This window comes from Micropterus dolomieu, linkage group LG08 (assembly GCF_021292245.1).
Source record: "Micropterus dolomieu isolate WLL.071019.BEF.003 ecotype Adirondacks linkage group LG08, ASM2129224v1, whole genome shotgun sequence".
In the NCBI taxonomy this organism is placed as follows: domain Eukaryota; kingdom Metazoa; phylum Chordata; class Actinopteri; order Centrarchiformes; family Centrarchidae; genus Micropterus; species Micropterus dolomieu.
The window spans coordinates 23,277,057-23,297,468 of record NC_060157.1 but is presented as its reverse complement, the minus strand read 5'-3'; the positions used below and the strand labels follow the sequence as shown (position 1 = coordinate 23,297,468).

The following is a 20,412-nucleotide window of genomic DNA, read 5'->3' as shown; positions in this document are numbered from 1 at the left end:
ACTCTGAAGTTAATAAATTAATGGAACACATGTGAGGCTGTGTGTATATACGTAAGTAGTTTAATACGTAACAGGAGCTTAAACTCACACTGTCTGGTTATCTTACACAACCCTGCTGACCGTGAGGAGCAATGTTGAAAGTGACATTTCAACTGTTGTAGGTGAACAACCCAAATTACTATCCTCTCCTAGCATGTACAATTCCAAATCTCTGTCACTCATTTTACAATTACCTTCTGCAGGCCTACCTCAACAGTTTTGTGTGTATTGATCTGTGTCCACTGTATATCTCTGCTGAGGTCCAAATTAATGAGTATTTGGCTCTAATTTAACATTCTTCTGCCAAATATGATGTATTGTGGGATAAATTCTAATGCTGAAAGCACCCAGATGCAGAGAGAGGAAGGTGGGATAGAGGGTTGCATATACACACATACACATACACACTTCCACGCTCAGTGGCTTCCAGGATTGTCTGTCACTGGTATAAATCAGTGTAATTTCACAAACTAGATACCTAATGACAGTCAGAGAGAAACGCCCAGAACTATTTAATCTAGTCAGCACAACTCGTGTGTGTGTGTGTGTGTGTGTGTGTGTGTGTGTGTGTGTGTGTGTGTGTGTGTGTGTGTGCAAGTGTATAGGTGTCAGAGGCAAAGAAGCTTTCCCTGATGGCTGTTCTTGGGGTTAATATCATTTTAAAACATAGCAGAGATCTGTGCAGAGAGGTGAAATGTGTAGAAACAGACAGATCTGTGTTCAGCATTTTGAATGTTAGATATGGCAGATAAAGAAAACCAAGCTACAAAATGTCCATTATCAATTTTACAACTTTGTCGCAGCAGGTCAACTTGTGAAACTGATATTCTGTTAGTATATTAAAGACTTTATACAATACACACTTTTTTGGATCGGATATCTTCAGTGGGTTATAGCGAGGGCATTTTTGACTGTAACCATTCGGCTGGTTTTTCAATAAAACTTTAAAGACGTAAGCCACATTATGTGGTGAAACTGGTTACCTAAAGCACATAGCATTTAGTCCATAAAAAACTTGAGAAATTGTTAAATACAGACAACATGGGACATACCACTGAAGGTGCTAGCGAAGGGGAGGCTGGGATCATGTGGAACCTTTCCTCGTCCGTTCTCCACATTCGTAGGGTCCATTGTGAACACATGCTAGGGGAGGAGAAGACACATGAACAATTATTTATTCTCCAGAAACATCTGATATATGAACTTGCTTCATGGGCTTCTGATTATGGACTTTAAAATGAATAACTGTATTATAATCTCTTCGTCAATCCTTCCATCAGGAATTCTTTTTCACCTTCTACTTTAGAAACAAGGTTAGCCAATTGGAGCACATTCGATTTTCTCACTTTTAAGTTCAATAGATATGGCCGCATAGTGGACCAACCCAGACCTTTAATAAGGGGTTCATTTCACAAACCAAAAGGGCATTCTTCTGCTTTTCTGTCCCATTGTGCACACAAAGAAGTGGGACAAGAGCTAGTTTTCAGTTTAAGCCTATGTTTCAGATTTATTTGTCCTTCCACTGAACTCTGAGTCTGTCTGAGAACTAAGACAGTGTCTGAGAAACAAGGAAATGCAGGATCAGTGCAGTTGCCAGAGTTGAGACAAGTTTCCCACCCAGCTCCCACTGCAGATCGACCCTTACAGCTGAACTGTATATTGAGGAGTCAACAGGGTAACAAAGAAAAAGAAAGCACACAACACTGTTATCAAATAAAAACTACACTTAAAATAAAACAGAAAATGTTTTTTTTTACAGTTCATATGGGAACAGGGTCCAAGAACATTAAGGTCATAAAACTCACTCAACCCTGACCAAGAAAATATATAAAGTCATAATCCATGACATCTACATTGTTTTGTCTATTTTTTCTAGGCTGTGCCCTTTGTACACGTGTTAACATGTAATGTAGACACACAAACAAATTAATATATAAAAATTAACATGTGAAAGGTTTCCACTCTGTCTCACTCTGATGTGGTAGACAGAACTAATACCCTAGTCATGAAAACATTTTTCATTTGCTTGAGAATCAACAAGACTGTTTGGAAAAACAGAAGAACTGCGTTGTTAGCGTGATCAATCAAGGAGGGAAAAGAGGCAAATTTTATGGGTCTCCATTTTACATCAAACTGCATCAAAGTCTTTTTTCTGACTCCAACAGTGAAGGAAGCCATTAAAATAACTGAATGGTTCTTTCTTCGTCTTTCTTCTTAGTCAAGTTCACCTGACGAACACTGGCCACATCCTTGGATTGTGTGATTTGTCAGGTCAAAACAGGGTCACTCTGGACAGCAGGCCTTTTGTTTTTAGCCTTTCTACTCCCACTTCAACAGCATTAGTGTACCAGGCTGTCTCTGCCAGAGCAGCCTGGGTGTGATCAAGGTGTGACCAAATGTAGTTGACTTTCCAGGATAAAAAGGGAATAGAAGGGGACTGGACCTACAGTTAAACCTCCTCTTTGATTCCTTATTACTGATTTAAGTGTCCTTACAATGAACTCTGTGTGCATGAGTCTCTGTTCCTCTAATAGACAATGGAGTATTGTTACTGGGAGGGGGAGTCTTCGACTGAACGGAGATCATAGGGGAGATGATGACATTGAAGTCGGAGGGATAAAAATACTGTACAAAACACAGTGGACAATACGCACGCACATGCAGTTTTGTACGTGCACCAACACATACTCACACGTGCAATAATACGTGCTGAGTGACAGACAGCCAATTGCTACTGTCAGAAACACGCCAAAAGATTATATATACACTGGCATATCCAACAAGTCTCAGGAAATAAGGAGAGACAGTTTATTTCTTATTTGATCCATATGTTGCGTTTAGAATGTTCATAAAGAGGTCTGAATGAGTTTTACAGGTGTCAAAGTGAACACGTACAGTTTACCAGCATGCACAGTGCTTAAACACATGCTCACACTTGATCACATTTGAGATGATGAGGGACATTTAAGGAATACTCTTCTTGTCTTGCTCCACAGTCTTCCCGTCCAGTGCATCAACACGATTTAGGAAGATCATTTTCACTTGAGTCCATGCACGGTATTTATTCATTCCTTTAAAGTTGTTCCACATGTACTTCTTCCGTTCCAAAAGTGGAAATCCAAGCAGAAGATGACAGCTTTTGTGCAGACACAATTATTTATATCATAAACTTACAATAAAAAATGTCTTTGTTAGCTTGAAAATACATAATTTTGTAGATGTCTTGTTTGTTTATTTTGTCGCCCAGTGAACCTTTTCCCTCCTTCCTTCCATTTATCTACTTGCTTTCATTCTCTATCTTGAATTTCTTCTCTTATTTCCATCTGTTTTCTGCTCTCCATCTTTATTTCTGCTGAGCACTTTTAGCTCCCTCGTTAGTCATCCTTATTCTTTCAGCACCTCTTTCCTCTCCTGTTACTGAATGTCACTGCATCTCTGTATTCCCTGTCTAGGTGTGTGTGTGCATGTGTGTGTGTGTGTGTGTGTGTGTGTGATCTGGGTGCACTGACACACTTTTCACTGCACACTTCTGCAGTTTTGGGGGTGTCTATATGTGTGCATGTTTGTGTCTGTGTTATCTCATTATGATCCGGAGGAATGGTGCAGCTGCCTTCACAGCTGATTAGACTGTCAGAGTCACTTTGGCCAAACTCTGCCAAGACAAATACACACAAGTGCTGCAATACAGAGAGAGAGAGAGAGATCCAGGCCACTCTGTACACAGCTGTGCCAAGCAAAATACATCAGGACCCCCACTACAAAACTAGTAAGACAAGTGACCACTGACACGCATACATTTCCCTTTACATTATCCATGATATAACCTTACACCTTTCCAGAATCAAAACCTAACGCTGGCAATCTTGACCCTAAATCAACTGCCTTAAAGTGAGTCTTAAAGTGAGACTGTACATTTTAAAAGACAAAATAGCACACGTTTCCTCTTACAAGTGAAAAGTTGTAATTCATAGCAATAAAACGCACTAATGCAATGATATAAATTGCAAAGTAAAAGGACTAGAAATGGAGCAAATATTACAGAAAATGAAGAAGCAGTAAAATAGCAGGCTTCATTAATCTCCAGTGAGGAGGGCTTTGATCCAGAAGCAACATACATGGGAAAAATAAAAGGGTGATTTATAAGCAATTAATTTTTTAGTAGGCTTTCAATCTTTTAAGTCCACTTTATCCAAGCTGATGCTGTTCTCTTGGCCCTGTGGAAGAGCTTTTTCCCCCCAGTGGATTTATGTAGTGTCCCGTGTGCAGCACTTACAGTGGTTGTCATGGAAGTGTGCCATCGTGGAGAGAGGAAGTGAGTTACTCAGCAAGTTACTTTCTAAGTGCCAAAAAGCAGAACTGTGAATAAAAAGTTAAAGGCTTTCAGTGAAAACTTGAGCATCTGAACTGCATCAGTCTACAATATGGCTCTGCTGAGGAAGTCAGTCAGAAATTTGTGTGTTGTAATGTGTTTGATATGTCCGTTGTTGTTAGGTGCATATAAATGTCTGCTTCCCTATGTGTGTGTGTGTCTGTCTGTATCAATCTGTTTCTTTCTACAAATTTGTTTCTGTATATTTACATTTGAATGTGCATGTCTTTCATCATGTTTGTGTGTGTTTCTGTCTGTGTTTCTGCATATTTATGTGTTTAAGTTTGTGTCATTTGTTTTATTTGACTGTGTGTGTGTGTGTGTGTGTGTGTGGTCGGGTCCTGTGTATGTCGTCACTGTAATATGGTGGTTTATTTTCACATCTATGACACTGCTCAGGCAGCTGTGTCACTCACCATGGGGACTTTATGTGGGTGAGAAAGAAGGAGTGAGACAGAAACACAGACTCAAGAAACAGATTATTATTATTATTATTATTTATAATTTTTATGTTTTAGGATTCAAGATTCATACTCGAAGAAAGAAACAGTTTTTGCCAATAAAGAATAGAGACAGATTTGTTCAATAAACCTAGAGGAAATTAAATCTTATTGCAAAACAACTTCAAAATAGTTGTGGTGGTTCTGAAATGTTGTCTGAAAAATGTCTGCTCTCGACGACCTCTCAGAAAAATTAAAACTACTACAATGTTTTCCATCATGATTTTACGTCATCTTTTATTTTTGGATGACAGAAGTTCTGCATAAAAATTGTCTGACAGACGACAACACAAGACCGAGACAGAGAGGGAAAGGTGGCGTGAGAGAGACAGAAAGAGTATGTGTATTTCTGCCCCTATCTGAGATGAAACGCCTACAGGGTCAAAGGTCATCCCACCCAGAATCCAGTCCGAGGGCTCGCTGCCTCGGTTCCCTCAAGAGGCCAGACAAACAAATGGGTGTGTGTTCTCCACCAGTTAACGATTGGTTAAATAAATGGACAGGCTTCCCGTGGTGTCGTCCAGTCAGGCAGACACTCTGACTAGCTGACACAACCTGGGGGTCAATTCATATACACCTCGACATGAAAAAGCACATACTCACACTCCCTGGAATAAATAAAACAAATGCAGCAATGTTTGTGAAGAGAGCTGCACTACCTTCACCACCATCATCACAATCATCATCTGGTGGTCAACAACAGAAGCTTTTACACACTTTACCTCTTGGCTAAACCGAATTATTTATGATGATCATGTGTATGTCATTCAAGTCTTACCCTGTTGTGCCTGCAGACATTTACGAGTGAAATGCACCGCAAACCTCAAGTTAAAGCATAAATTTCTACAAATCTCTCGAATATCTAAAACTCAGTGTTGTTCTTGGCTAGCTGAATCACTGCAACGCATTCAAACAGGTGTCTTACTTTAATAGCGTGACCGTTCTGTTCTTTATAGCCCAGTACCATCCTTCGGACCTATTTTTGTATCTCCAGTTTTTGTTTTTCTTGTTCTCAACCATGCAGACCAGTGTATACAGGAAAACACTTAATTCCATAAGTAAAAAAAGGAAAATTCTGCATGCACCTTCTGTACTTTATATGCACACACAAGCCACACAATCCTCCACACACACACTCTTCCCACTAAAAGACTGGCACTCTTCCACCCTCCTGTCTCATTTCCCTTCCTTAGCTCTTTGCCAACATCCAGCTTTCTTCTCTCCTCATGCCCAGTTTGACTCCCTCCTGCTGGGCCAGGCATGGCGGCACACGGGGCAACTGGAGGACCGCCGTGAAACTACGAGTTTTTCTTAATAGCTCCATTCATTGATTCTTGTCTTCCAAATGGCCAACAGTGCGAGACTCTGCCGAGAGAGTCCAACTGAGCTAAGTGGCTGTGTAGAGAGCCAGCCATTGCGGTTGAAAAGATGTATAGAGGGCCCACGTTGCGGCTGAGTAGCCTTACAGAAACAGTCTTAGCAAAGCTGCCTGCTGAGGCTTAACCTTGAACCCCGGGGATCTGAGCACAGAGCAGGGCCAGTCTGAACAGTGTTTTTCTGAAAACAACTTGGCACCAACCATATTATATATTTGTTCCATTAGCTAGGGTTTCCTCCATAGGACTGCTTAAAGGCCATCCATTGATTCTGTATCATCTAATACCTACAATACTTCATTATGTATAATGATGCAGAAGAAATGTTTGTACCTGCTTCCAGGTAATTTTTTTCGTATCACCTCACCTCCGTCGAGGTTCCAAGCGAGCTGAGGGATACTAAAATGTAACATGAAAACACAACAGACTGCTGATTGGTCAGAGAGAATCGTCACTATTCACTGCATCATCATTGCTGCACCAGACAGAGGCCAGCAACAGAAAGTTTTATATTTTACAGTTTTCATATGGAATTTCATCACTAAATCCACTTCTGAGAGGTTTTGAGTGACAGTTTTACGAGAAGTGATGGCGGAACAAAAATGTGCTTGAATATTTTCGGAGTTGGCACAGGCTGCTTTCCCCGCAGCCACTGTGCGGGAGGAGCGTGTGAGGCCGGCCAGCCGTCCGCTCACAGAGCCCTCTGCTCCCGCCGTCGCACAAACCGCTGCAGCAACAACGGCAGAGGAAAACACAGCTGGAAGGTTTTCATACCGCTTATCTGTCTTTACATTCTGAGGAATGTTGAAACGTTTAACTCAAAAAAGAGAAAGCTGTGTGGGTCGCAATTAACATTACGTCATGGCAGTTGTGTGTCGCTATGACGACAAGCTACGTACTATCTCTGGGTACTATCTGCAATGGATAACGGAGCAGGGCCAAGTAGAGTCGAGTCTATCGATTTGCACTATGGTAGCATTTTTCAGCAAGGCAGCATAGATCGTCAGAACACCGGCAACAGTTCTCAACAGACTCTGTTTGGGCCTGGAAATTCACAATCACAACCTGTAAGTATGCTTTATTGGTTGTGAATTATATTTAAAATAAACACGGCAATGTAACTTTACAGACTGTTCAAGTGCGGAGTTGTTGTAAACGTTGGCTAACATAAAGTTATAGCTATAATGCTAATGTTACACCTGATGTGAAAGCTACTGAGCAAACGTTCAAATTGTTTGCCCAATTTTTATGTAAAATTGAGATGAAATATGGTGATTTTTGTAGTGGTTTATGGTAAGATGTGGAACAATTATGTTGTGTGGTTGTGGACTTGAGAGTAACTTATACCATCTGCTAGGTTACGGTTGCAGTCAGAAGAGGCTTAGATTTGGATCACACTACCTTGTTTCTTACGACCCGCCCTTCTCTGCTTCTGATTGGCTAGTAGTCCTTACCTGGGAACTGCGCATGTGCAATGTGCAACAACACAGGGTGAAAAGAGGAGCTGCAGCAATGTGCAGTATGAGAAAAATATGATGTTTTTTGAAAATTAAACCAGTAAACCTGTTCTGGTACAACCCCTAAAAAAGATTGTGAACCTGAAAATGAGCAAATACCACCTCTTTAATGCCACTTTACAAGGGTGGACTGTTCATCTCACTCTTGGTGGGGACAATAAAAACATCTCCCAGCGAGGGGGTGGAAGGGTGGGGGAAAATCTCATCACTACAAAGTCTGCAGCTTATCTTCAACCCCATCTTGTTTTTCTTCTGTATTGTCTGCCTGTTCTCCTCCTTCTGTGCTCAGATCAACAGAGACACAAAGCGTCCCTATAACCATAGTAACTCTCACTCCTGCCAGCGAGAGGGAGAGACGCTGTGCTGCTGCCAGAAGAGCCCCTGACAGAGATTACTCTGAGCAGAATGCAGGGCAATAAATCAGACTACAATATAATAGACTTTTGTATATTTGTCACTTTGCTCCTGATGGTCTGAATAACTCACTAAATTTGTTCCTAGTCGCATTTTAGAAATAAAGTCAATGAGGGTGTTGAAAAAGGTAGGCAGTGGCCCAAACCACTGTGACGCAAAGTAGGGGCGAGGACATTATCTTTCAAAACTTTGGACTCGAACGAGATCTGTTTGTGCACCAAATACATTGACTAGATACTGGTGGAAAACAGTGGGTATATTGTATTTTGTGGAAATTATTTCTAGGGACAATTCAGTAGTCACTGGATATTGGTAGGGACATGTCCCTAGCATCCCTACCAAATTCTATGCCTTGCAACTTCAGCAAGAACAGTCACTACAGTGTCTGCATCAACTTGCATTTGTTCACAAATTGTCCAGTGTTACTTCTCAAGTTCTTCTGTGAGTTTTATCGTTTCCAAAGGCAGTTCATGACTGATACTGTAGAGTCATAACACAGGAAAAGTTCATGCTAATGACAAAACTCAATTTATAGTCTTTTTTTTACAATTTCAAAACATTTCCTTTAGGATTTACCCCCAGCTTACCTCTCCTCTGTGCCCCACGTTGATGAAGGCGCATATGGGCTGGAAGGCACCGGTGCCACAGGCCAGGAGGTGGGTCCGGTTGTAGGGCTGCAGGAGGCGAACAAAGTTGGCACACTCCGTCTGAAAAACACATATTCATACGCATAGATCAAAAACGTGTATCTGGGTATAGTATAATCTATGTTGGATCAAATATTTTGCTATGTCCATTTGAACACAAAGTTTACTTAAAGATTGCCAGGCTTATGGACATGCTTATGGTGTCCCTGCACTATTTTGTGAAGAAGACGTTCTCAATTTGTGTACGGATTCAATTCAATTAGATCTATGGATTTTTGGAACTCAGTTATAATTTTACATCACTGTAAAGTTCTTTTGTTAAATTGTCATGGTACAACAGCATAATTCTGTCTCAGTACAGGATGTGACCATTTGCTCCTACACACACACACACACACACACACACACACTGTAGTGTACACACATGCCATGGAAGGGCCCTTAATAAATCAAATCACACAGTGCAAAACTAACTGTCATCCAAATACAGATAAGTTGATTTTCAAGGTATTGAAGAGAACCAAAATAATTTCTTAACAAGGCTTATTGATCCCACATGTTCGCAATGAGGGCCAAGAAAATAGCTTTATTGGATGAAATGTGATAGCCTCCATGTCGCAACTCGGGATCTCTGGTCTTTGGATTTCAGCCAAAGTGACATGCTGATGTTGTAGAACAAGTTTCATCACATTCTGGTCAGTGGAACTTTGTCAAGATTTGTAAAACATCACAAATGCCTATGTGCTAAAATGTGATGATAATGTGAAATGTGAGTTTTGAGATGTAGGTGATATGAAGACACCAACAATAACTCTGAATTTAACTTTGAGGGTTTAAAAGAAAAAAAAGACAGAAATAAACTACTACTACTGCATTAGGCAACTCAGCTCTGTTTATGCGGAGCAAAAACTGGAGGCAGAAGATGTGAAATCGAAACAAAGACTGGAAAAGAAATTCAAGCAGACTGTGTTAGAACGCCAGGCACAGACATTCAAACACACACAAGAGTGAGAACAAAAGAAGCAGTGACTGAGGAAACAAGCACCAAGACGTTTTTGTTCTACACAGAGGTCCAGAGGAAGCAGAGGGCACGAATACTTCCTTCTTCCTGTCTGTAACAGCAGCTGATAAAACGGCTGTCAGCTGGGAAGGAAGAGATCAGGCGGGTGTCATTCTCTCAAGTTAAAAAGGTCGAACTCATGTCTGCACAGCGAGCATCTGGTGTCTCTGTCCAAAATGCACATGTGGAAGGCGTGTATTCGTGTCCAGATATCGAATGAGATGAGTTATCCTGACTTCGCGTGCACATGTGATAGTCTTTTTGTGTTAATACAAGTGTGTGTGTTGTTTCTGAATGAGTCTAGTAAATCTGTCATGTTGTGTTTGTGTGTGGCTTCCCTTTCAAAGTCACAGTCAGACGCTCAAACATTGTTGATCATTTCCTCAAGTGCTTTGCTGCGCGGCAGAGCTGATGTAAACCATGTCACTGCAGTACAAGAAATTGTTTACATCATCATATTGCCCTTCCCCACTGGATCATGTGTCTACCCAAACACATCGTGACCAGCAGTAAACTAAATAGAAACACATTTGTTTTAAGAATGCCTTCAATAAATCAGAATTTCAATTGTTCAAAGCACACAAAAAGGGATCATCTGGGTATCACATATATTTCTGTTGAGGACGAGGGGACATCATAAAGGAAATTCATGTCATGTCTTTTCCCTTATTTATCCCAAATTAGCATTGAATAGCTTACCTCATGATAAACCAGTGTAACGTTTATATTTGTCTGCTAGAATCATCTGGTGAAGGGAAAAAAGTTGATTGGCTGGACGTTATATAATGACTCTATTCATTAAAGAAGATGTACATGGTTTAGGAGAGCCTACCAAGCGGACTGAAAATGAATAGAAATCTGTTTCTCCTATGGCTCTGCTACTCAGGGAGTCGTCTTAGAGTTCCGTGTGGCCCAAAGAGTGGAATGAAATGTTGAAAAGAGGAAATATGTCTCTGGTCTCCCAGCCCGGGATTTAGGGTTTTACACATACAGTATGTGTGGTCTTACTGAGATTAAGTGGCACTAAAGGGAGTGGTGTTAAACAGAAAATGAAGTGGGTTGATTACTAAATCAGGTTCCTCTCACTGGGAGATTTCAGGGAGCAGTCTTAACATCTTGCCAGGATTGAAAATAATAAGGATTTAATCACTGCATAAATAGCCAAGGTCATGGCTGTTTGGTAGAAACAAAAGCTCACAATTGTTCATTTATCAACCCTCGATTATCAAGGGGAGGTTGGCGGACCACATGTACTCTTTCCCAGCAATACCAAGCTGCCCATTCACACAGCTCAAATTTTGAAACTGCCCACAGAAACCACATTTTTGTGCACTGGGTTCAAAAAAAGTATGTATAGCATTTTAAACCTCAAAGTATTACTTATTATTGCAAATTATTACTACATTTTCTTTGAGACATATGTACCATTAACATAAACAAACATTGACATTGCCAAGCGCTCTGACAGCCTCTCCTGGCCTTTATAATTTGCAATACTAATTCCCCATCGAGAATGGTGAGATGGAGGGCTCTGTGCTTCCAAACAAAGCTAAAGATTTCAAAGTTCAATAGCAGCTAAAGGTGTGAAACAACAACGGTCAAACAACTGTACTTCCTGGAACCATATCCACTCAAGTGGATTAATTAAAACTGTATTTGACAGACGACAGATTCTCCCAACATATATTTCAGTCAGTTGAAAGAGACAAACTAAAGAGGCAGAGACGGTGACTCCAAAGCAAGAGAGTGTTATCTCCATGACAGCAAGAAACTTTATCATGTTTATGGAAAAATCAGGTCTTTAATTTAGAGAAATATGAGCAACAGTAACACATGCTATAAATCATTTTATTCATGGTCTGATTTGTTTATGGTAAGTGTAACACAATTTGGCAATGATACATTAATGTTTGAATATGGCACACATAGATGCAGTCAAGAAATTTGTTCAGGGACCAGGAAAATGTTAATCATGCTTTTTCCTCCCCAAGTTTGTCCTGGCTGAACTTTCAACCTCTTTGGCACATTATCGAATACACAATGCAAATTTTTTTATGGAACTTAAAGGGGTTTCGCCAAGATAGTGCAGATAAATTGCTGTGAGCCATTCACAGTCAAAGTTTGTAACTAGCCAAAAGGGACTGAAAGGAAGTGATGGCATTATTATTCTATAAAAACAATTATCTAACTAACTGGCAAAGTATTATCAACTCTTACATTTTGCTTGCTCTTACATGTTTTGGGAGAACATAGCTTGTTTCACATACTACAGAGGAACAGAGGACGTTTTGGTCAGCAGTGAGCTGCTGCTAGAATTTTACTTGATAGGAATTTGCCAGCATTGTCCATGGTGCACTTTGGTAGAGCTAACATGGAGCTGACAGCAAACAGAGTCCCAGCAGCCAAACATGTTCTGTGATGGCTGACCCGGGCAGGGAGAGGCACGTTTGGACATTGAGAGCAGTTTCCAGTATAAACAGCCAATGTTCAGTGGATGGGAGTCTGAGAAGTCTCTAATACTAACAAGATATGAGGACCAACACATTCACATACACACTCAAATATCCACATGTACAAGACTCCAGTGAAAAGGCCCTCATACACAAACACAATCACAGACGCACACAAACATTATAAAAGCAATTCATAGCCAAACAGCTGGATGAACTGGCCTCTCCCAGTCTTTGGTCTCAGCAGCTGTTTGATCCTCAAAGAAGCCAGTTTTCCAAGTACTATTGATTGATTTCCAGACAGCCTTGAAAACATTCAGTCATGGCAAGAAAAAGTGCATGAGATAATTTTTCCAAAATACCGTATTCTATCAACGTCTCCTACCATGTAACCAAATATTCGTAGAAATAGAAAGAGAATAGATCGAAAACCACAGTCACCTACTCAGCTTCCTCGTTTCTGCCTAAGTCACAGATCTGTAGCACACATGTATCACTAGTCAGTCCTGTATCACACGACAGTGTAAACAGTGTATACTTTCAGACTTAAGAGATTTAAAAAAATTTGCTTGAAACATAAATGTGATTTACTAATTTACTAAGTCAATATGGAGAATGAGACTGCTTAAAGTAATTCTACTGATTCTGCTTCAGTCCATTCAAGGACTCAATTATTCAAGGAATTAAAACATTTAGGTACCATTCTCATGCAGAAAGTGTAGGTTTTCAAATTGTTGTGCCACTGTGTTGTTTACTGATGCTGGAGAGATGTACTGATCAGACTTCTAGATGTGTGACCTGTAGACAACAAGTTTATATATCTAAATTACAAAACAGTTTTTCAGTCCTTTATTTCAAAATGTTTCCAAAAAGTATTGCAATTCCAAAAATCACTCAAAAGAGTGTTTTGGTTTTTTTTAAATCTCAGCCCTTTCCAGCTGAGTTGTGGATAGGTATACAGAACTACAACTACTCTGTGAAGGATAGTGAACATTAACGTCATGGTTAAAATAAACCAACATTTACAGTTGGCAGGACAGAGGACACAAACCCCGACCTTCTGAAGACTTTGCTGCCGTATAACGGTAAGCTAAATCCTGACCATTTTTCTAGACTGTCTTACTTTCCTACACACATACACAAAATGCCTGGATTCAAACAAAGTAAAACTGATCTCTGATAAAGCCAAACCATCTGGGAGGCCAGGTTACTGACACTATCAAGCTTGTCGTGAAATAACAAAGCCAGGAACTGAGCACATAAATACATTCTGAAATGTACAGAACTCTGACTTGCATACACAATGCCTCACTTGTTTTCTCAAAGGTGAATTATCCGCAGACTCAAAATGCCTCACTTGCTATCTCTGATCTCTGCTCTGCACTCTGAAAGTTTTGTCTGTGTTCAACATGCACAGCATTATGTGTCACAAATGCATCGTATTAGAGGTGGGTTAGGGTTAGGTAACCAGCTGATTAGATTATCAATCCCATTGTAAACAGAAGATGCAGATAGTTGAAGCAGACAAATATGTTAACAGCCACAGCAAGACACTGCATGCTTGGCTGAAGCCACTGAGTGCCTCCTCTCAGCCTATTATTTATTTGTCTGAGCTGTAATTAATGATGGTGAAGGTCATGAGGTTGTGACTCTGGGAGGAAACGCTATCAGTAAAAACATGTTTAGGCTGGTAGACACTTGCCAGTAGAACGCTGTGGAGACAGAGGCTTTCATTAAAGAGATTAAAAAGGATATCCCCCTTCTTTATTCATCTTTTTCACACTTTACTGTCAAGATGTGTGCATACTGAGAACTCTCATACAGCTACAGTGTTTAGAGAACAATTGTAGATGTTTCTGTTTTACCTCTGTGGGGGGAGGGGGGTCTTCTGCTTTCTAGATGCCACAGGATACAACTTTAAAACATAGAGAGACGTGAAGGAATGCAGAAAGATGTCTGTGTAGTTATATCTGTTAGTGACATAATTTCACACAAGCTCTTTATGACTCCTTTGGCAGAAGTAAGGTAGGGTTACACACATCTTGTCTTAAGACCTCTATTATAACCACTACGGACAGTACAATAGCGTACACGCACCACTAGCGTTGCATGAGCCCTGTGAGCAAAGCGCAGAGGAAACACCTAATAAAACTGATATAAGACACTGAAGACACACCTGCCACTTCAAACACAGAGAACATGTACTTATAGACACACACCTTCTAAAACTGTTCCAGATGGAGGTGGCTGTAAGACATCTTGCAATGAGATCACAAGAGAACAAGAAGGCACAAAATTCTCTCATATAACAGTGTCTTCATTTTGTGTGCGTGTGATGTTTGTGTGTAAACATGTAATTTGCTCCAGTTTATGTATTCTAAGCACCACTAGAGCAGTGAGTGTTTCTTTTCCAACTAGGACCAAATTTAACATCTCAATACATCAAAGAAAAGAGACCAAATCTCTCTTCCTTTCCTCCTTAATTAATTCCTTTTTTTCTTCAACATTTTCCTCCTTTCTTTCTGTGATTTCTGTTCTAGATTTCCTATTTTCTATAACTTTATTGCCTTCTTTGTGTGTTGGTGCGCATTGTTTTGTCCTTTTTTGATTTTAGATTCATTTGTTCATTGTCTTCTTAAACTGAACCTGTATTTTGAAACTTTGGCCAGTATGTTTACTGTCGCACGTCTTCTCTAGTCACTTCCTGTCAGTCCTGTCCTGGTTTCCCCAGGACTATCCCACGACCAGGTAAGAAAAACTCACCTTCTGTTCTCTCTCTTCACTCTCACCAGCTCACCGCTCAGATTTGGGACAGGGGTCTCCACTGCCGTGTAGTCTGCTCAGAGGAAACTTTGCGTGCCAAACTCTTTTTCTTATGGTAGCAACTCGAGAGCCTGACTAAGGTTCCTGCAACCAAGCTTGGCAGCTAACTTTTCAAGCAACAGGAACACCCAAGCCAGTTAGCGTCGAGCTACTAACTCTGTAAGGAAAACAAAGGATGGATTGATTTCCTTCGACCTGCACAGTTGAACACTGCATTGCAAAGACTGCACTGGAACCACAATTCTTCGCTGCCTGGCTCATCAACAACCGATTCAATCGCTAGCTAACCCGTATCCTACACAGATCGCGTACATGTAACTTGAACTGGCCTTAACCATAGCCACACATGTGGAGAGGAAATTCAGAGCTCCCACTTCACATACTCTCATTCCTTCTGACTACACGTGTTTTCACGCCATGCATGCAGAACATACACATATACCACCATACATGATACACCAGCAGCACCCACACAACCCACGCTACACTGTAAACAAGATTACTGAACAAAAACAAAATAGAACAAGGGGAGCATGTTGCTATCAGGAGGAGGCGGATGGAAGGACCACATATTGGCATCCTGGCTTTGGCTAAATCTACATCTGTCCACTGCAGATCATCATCCACACCCTGGAGGAGTAACTAGAAATGGTTTGTTTCTTCACAGTATTTGATGTGGTTGCTTCAGAATCTCCCTCTCCTCTTTTCTCTTGTAAACATGGCCATAATGAGATAAACACTGTCCTCCCTTCGTGTTTTTTGTGTCTCTCACATTCCCTTGTCCTCCTGCACGTAATAATTTATACTTTCCTTCCTATATCCTTCTAGTTTCCTTAATTCCATCTCCTCCTCCCCCCTCTGTATTTTGGGCACTCATTAAGAGATACAGTTCTGTCTCCCTTCTCTATAACTACAATGCTTTTCTGAAAGCATCCTCTTTCCCTGCTCCTCTCTATTCTTGGCATTTCTTTTCATTAGGACAGATCATTCATTGATTATTAAACTGTCTTGACAGTGAGGTTGTGGACTGCCTTAAGGTCATTAATAATATATAGATTACTGTACATTTCCAGAGTTGTGAACTCCAGAGACTACAGTACCAGTTAGGGTTAGGGTTAGGGGTGCTGTAGGGTAGAAATAAAGTGTCAGCAAAATACAACATGGGAGTAAACTGTAGTATGCTATTTACTGTACACCAGCCCTAATCAATTGGCGGCCAGTGGGTCACATCCGGCCCAGAAGCAACCTCCATGTGGCACAGCATAATCTGATGTATGACAACATAAGTAAACTAGTGGAAGTAGCTAATGGGAGAGCTATTTCATTTCCATGCGCTGAACCGATAACAGCCAATTCAGGGCTCAACAATAAGGGCTGCAAGACCTGCAACCTCCTCTGTGTCTCCACACACACAAACACGGAGCAAAGTCAGCAGATCAGCTGACGCTACCGAAGCTTAAGACAACTACGCTCATTAGTGTAAGTATGTGGTGCAATAAAACCTTTGTGAGTAAAAATGCAATACTTTATCAACACACCTGTTTAATAAGCATAAACATGTAGAACGCAATATTTTGATCTGCTCAGTCTCTCATCCACCGCAGTTTTACACAAGCACAGCTCTGATTTATTTTTGTGGCATTTTAAATGTCGATCGATATCGATAAAGAACTGTACCACTAAGTTGGAATTAATAAGAGTGTATCAATAAAATCATTTCCATGTCCTGGTTTTAAAATCTTGCCCGATAGAATTTTTAACTTAATAGTCCAGTTGTGCACTTTTTGTTTTAGTGCTAGAGGCATATTCTGCACTTCCCACCACAACATGTGCCATTTGGGGACTGCTGTTAAAAAAGGGGCCTTGTAGTGCCACAAGTTCATAAATATTTTGTATCCTGGGTCTCAAACCCATTAAAATGACTTAGAACTAGGAAAGGGTTCAAGCAGGAACTGGAAGATACACGAGAACCACTCTGAGCAGAGTAGAGACTGACATGGGTACTAACAGGTATAGGTCTTGAGGGCTAAGCACCATACAAAATCTTGGATCTTGCAGAAAACTGGCCTCTACTGTATGTGCTATTTAGGCTGTTGTTTGGGTCTCTGGAGAATGGAAACATGAGGACAACTAGAGGGCAGGTGATGTAGGACAGGAAATTTCAGACAAACAATGAGTAGGGAGTAGGAAGAGAAAAAGATTCTATGGGTGTGTTCGGACTGGATGCAAAGCCAATTTTACAAGCAGCAAGAGTGCACACATAGAATAGCAGGGTTGGGGAGTAACGGATTAAGTAACTGTATTCTGTAACAGTACAGAAAATAAAGACGTAATCAGATTACAGGTACCTTTTGTAAAAATGGGGATTACACATAGGGATTACTTTAAGAACAAAGTTTCCATTAAACAGAAAGCGGACTGCTATTTGCTATTTACGTGTTTCCTGTAAAAACACACAGCTAGTGAGGGATTTGTCGCAGATATTGACTACCAGTATAGTCAGTAGTTGAATGTGGTTACACCCTATCCCATTCATGCAGACTCTGTGTGGACCGTGCGGACTGATTCCAGCTCCCAGTGAATGAACACGGCAGACGGACCCGAGCGCAGACTCTGAGACTGACGGAGGCCAGTTTGACCACTGGGAATGCAGTACAAAGTTGGTGTTCTTACCGGTTTGGCTCAACTAATGAGGCTGTGTTCGGTCCAGCTTCGTTGCCTGCAGCAGTTAGCTGACTTGCTACAGCAACAAGCAAAGCTATATGTCCAAACTCATAAATCACAGAGTTGAGGCAGAGCAGCAGGAACATCAGAGAGAAAACCAGTAAATATTTTCCATCAAATATGATCCAGTTTCAGTAAAATCAATGAATAAAGGTGTGCTTTTGTTCAGTAATCAGTGGGGCCCGTCTCAGAAACACTATTTTTCGCACCTTTTAAGAAAGCTTTTCACTGGACACTAAATGAATGCAGGCCCCCAGTGCAGGATGATTCATCAACATTTTAAAATTGTTTTCCAGGAAATGACACACTCTAAAATGCCTTCAATAATACCTACAAAACAAAATTTTTTGTCATTGATGGGCCAGATCCTGAAATATGACTTATTGGCCTAGAGCAAGGCATCATATAAAAACATTCAAGCATAACATCGATTTTGATTGGGATATTTTACAATTGTATGTTTCTCTAAAAATACACTGAGCAGACAACGCATTTTATCTTTATTTGCATATTTGGTATTGAAGTAATCCAAAAGTAAGTAAAAGTAATCAGGTTACATTACTATTATTTATTTACATTACTGATTACATTTTTTTAAAAGTAATTAGCAGTGCTGTCAAACGATAAAAAAATTTTAAATCGCGATTAAACGCATGTTTTATCACATGATTAAAATTCTATTATTATTATTATTATTATTATTATATCTGTGGTGCAGTGGTTAGCACTGTCGCCTCACAGCAAGAAGGTCGTGTGTTCAAACCCCAGTTGCCCCGGCCTTTCTGTGTGGAGTTTGCATGTGTCTCCAAAATTGTCCTTAGGTGTGGATGTGAGTGTGAGTGGTTGTCTGTCTATGTGTGGCGACCTGTCCAGGGTGTGCCCCGCCTTTCGCCCGATGTAAGCTGGGATTGGCTCCAACCCCCCGCAGCTCTGTATGCAGGATAAGCAGTTGACGATGGATGGATGGATCTTAACTGTTTTAAGTCTGTATTAACGATAACAATTCTTGCCAGTGTATCTTGATTGGAAATCAAATTAATGCAAAGAAAGTTAGTTTTTGAACTTGACTTTAAGATTTATTTGATTATTTCAAATCAAAAGATTTGCAACGAGACTGAGGTGAAATCAATGTAAATGAAATATAGTGTTTCTTAAGCTTGCTTTCAAAAATGTACAAAATGTACACACATTATTATAAAGTGCATAACAAATACAATACTCCATTGCTACATTATTTTTGAATTCAGTTGAAACCAATGAGAAAGCACTTGCTTTATGTAGGAGTTTCAGTTTGACTGCTTTCTCAGTTTCATACAGGCTATGTATGCGTGCAACAGTAACAGGTAACAGTACCAGTGACAGTGTAAAATAAGAATATTTGACACACGCGATTAACACGATTAACACAATTAAAACACTTTATGATCAGTCCTTAATCTCATCGCGATTAACGCGTTAATGCTGACAGCCCTAGTAATTAGTAATTGTACATTTTTAAAGTAACCCTCCCAACCCTGTAGAATGGATATAAATTTCGATATAATGCAAATTAGTCATAACAGGCATAAACCAGTGTTTGCATTCCTAGGTTCCTAGGATATGCACAAACTGGCACTGGGGGAATGCATACGCTATCTCGGCTGCAGTCTAAATGAAAGTGGTGTGATGCGAATTTGCAACTATCGATGTTAAGGGGTTAACTGTCTCTCGCTCACCTGTGGTTCCTTCCCTGTTTGAATGCAGTCCTCTCTGTTACCAGGTAATGGGGGCCAGTAGATCTACCAAAGAAGAAAAAAGAGAGATTGAGGAACTGAACAACAATAAAAAAGAGCATGATGATTAATTACTTTGAAGTAATGCAAACAACCACCTTTGACTCTGTTAATCGAATCAAAACATACTAATAAGCCCCTGTGTCATTAAATTTGAATATCCTGCAAATGAAGCTGTTAGGGCCAAATTGAGCAGAACAGATCCTCTACATATGATGAAACAAAGGCTTTGGAATGAAGAGCCAAGGAGTTTGGGAGTTAATGTTTGGCTTGTAAAGCTGAAACCATGATTGAGACATGACAGACACATTTATCACTCCAGTTCTCTAGAGATTCGTTTCAGTTCACGCAAATTACAAAAAAATATATTTTCAAACTTACCTCTAGCGGTACCTATAAAATAAGTCTAGAAACAATGTCCAGGTTACTCTGGATAACCCACTGACTTTGCAGTTACCAATTTTCATTGGAACAACTTTCTGCTTAATAAATACTCCCTATGAAATATATTCTATGCATTTTCCAGAGTAGAGGATCATTGTTTTTTGGGGGGAAAGTCAGATATCTCAAAGACGTATGCGTATCTCAAAACCTTTTAGTAATTTTTGCCACACACAATCTTGCACTACTGAGATTAGCGATTAAGTGGTATGGAAATTTTCTGGAAGGCAATTTTAATTTAATCACCATGTTATTAAAAGTGATTTAAATGTAAAAGACT

General features: G+C 40.2%; 1 protein-coding gene across 2 annotated transcripts in view; it reads right to left on the bottom strand.

Moving 5' to 3' along the window:
* The window catches only part of sema3bl (sema domain, immunoglobulin domain (Ig), short basic domain, secreted, (semaphorin) 3bl), a 75,016-nt gene that overhangs the window by 21,607 nt on the left and 32,997 nt on the right, over positions 1 to 20,412 (bottom strand). For both annotated transcript variants that reach the window (XM_046056270.1, XM_046056271.1), the window contains exons 3-5: positions 19,635 to 19,697; positions 8,803 to 8,922; positions 1,092 to 1,182 (exon numbers count right to left, since the gene is read on the bottom strand). In XM_046056270.1, the coding sequence (XP_045912226.1) occupies positions 1,092 to 1,182; positions 8,803 to 8,922; positions 19,635 to 19,697 (274 nt within the window). The remainder of the gene's footprint in view (positions 1 to 1,091; positions 1,183 to 8,802; positions 8,923 to 19,634; positions 19,698 to 20,412) is intronic.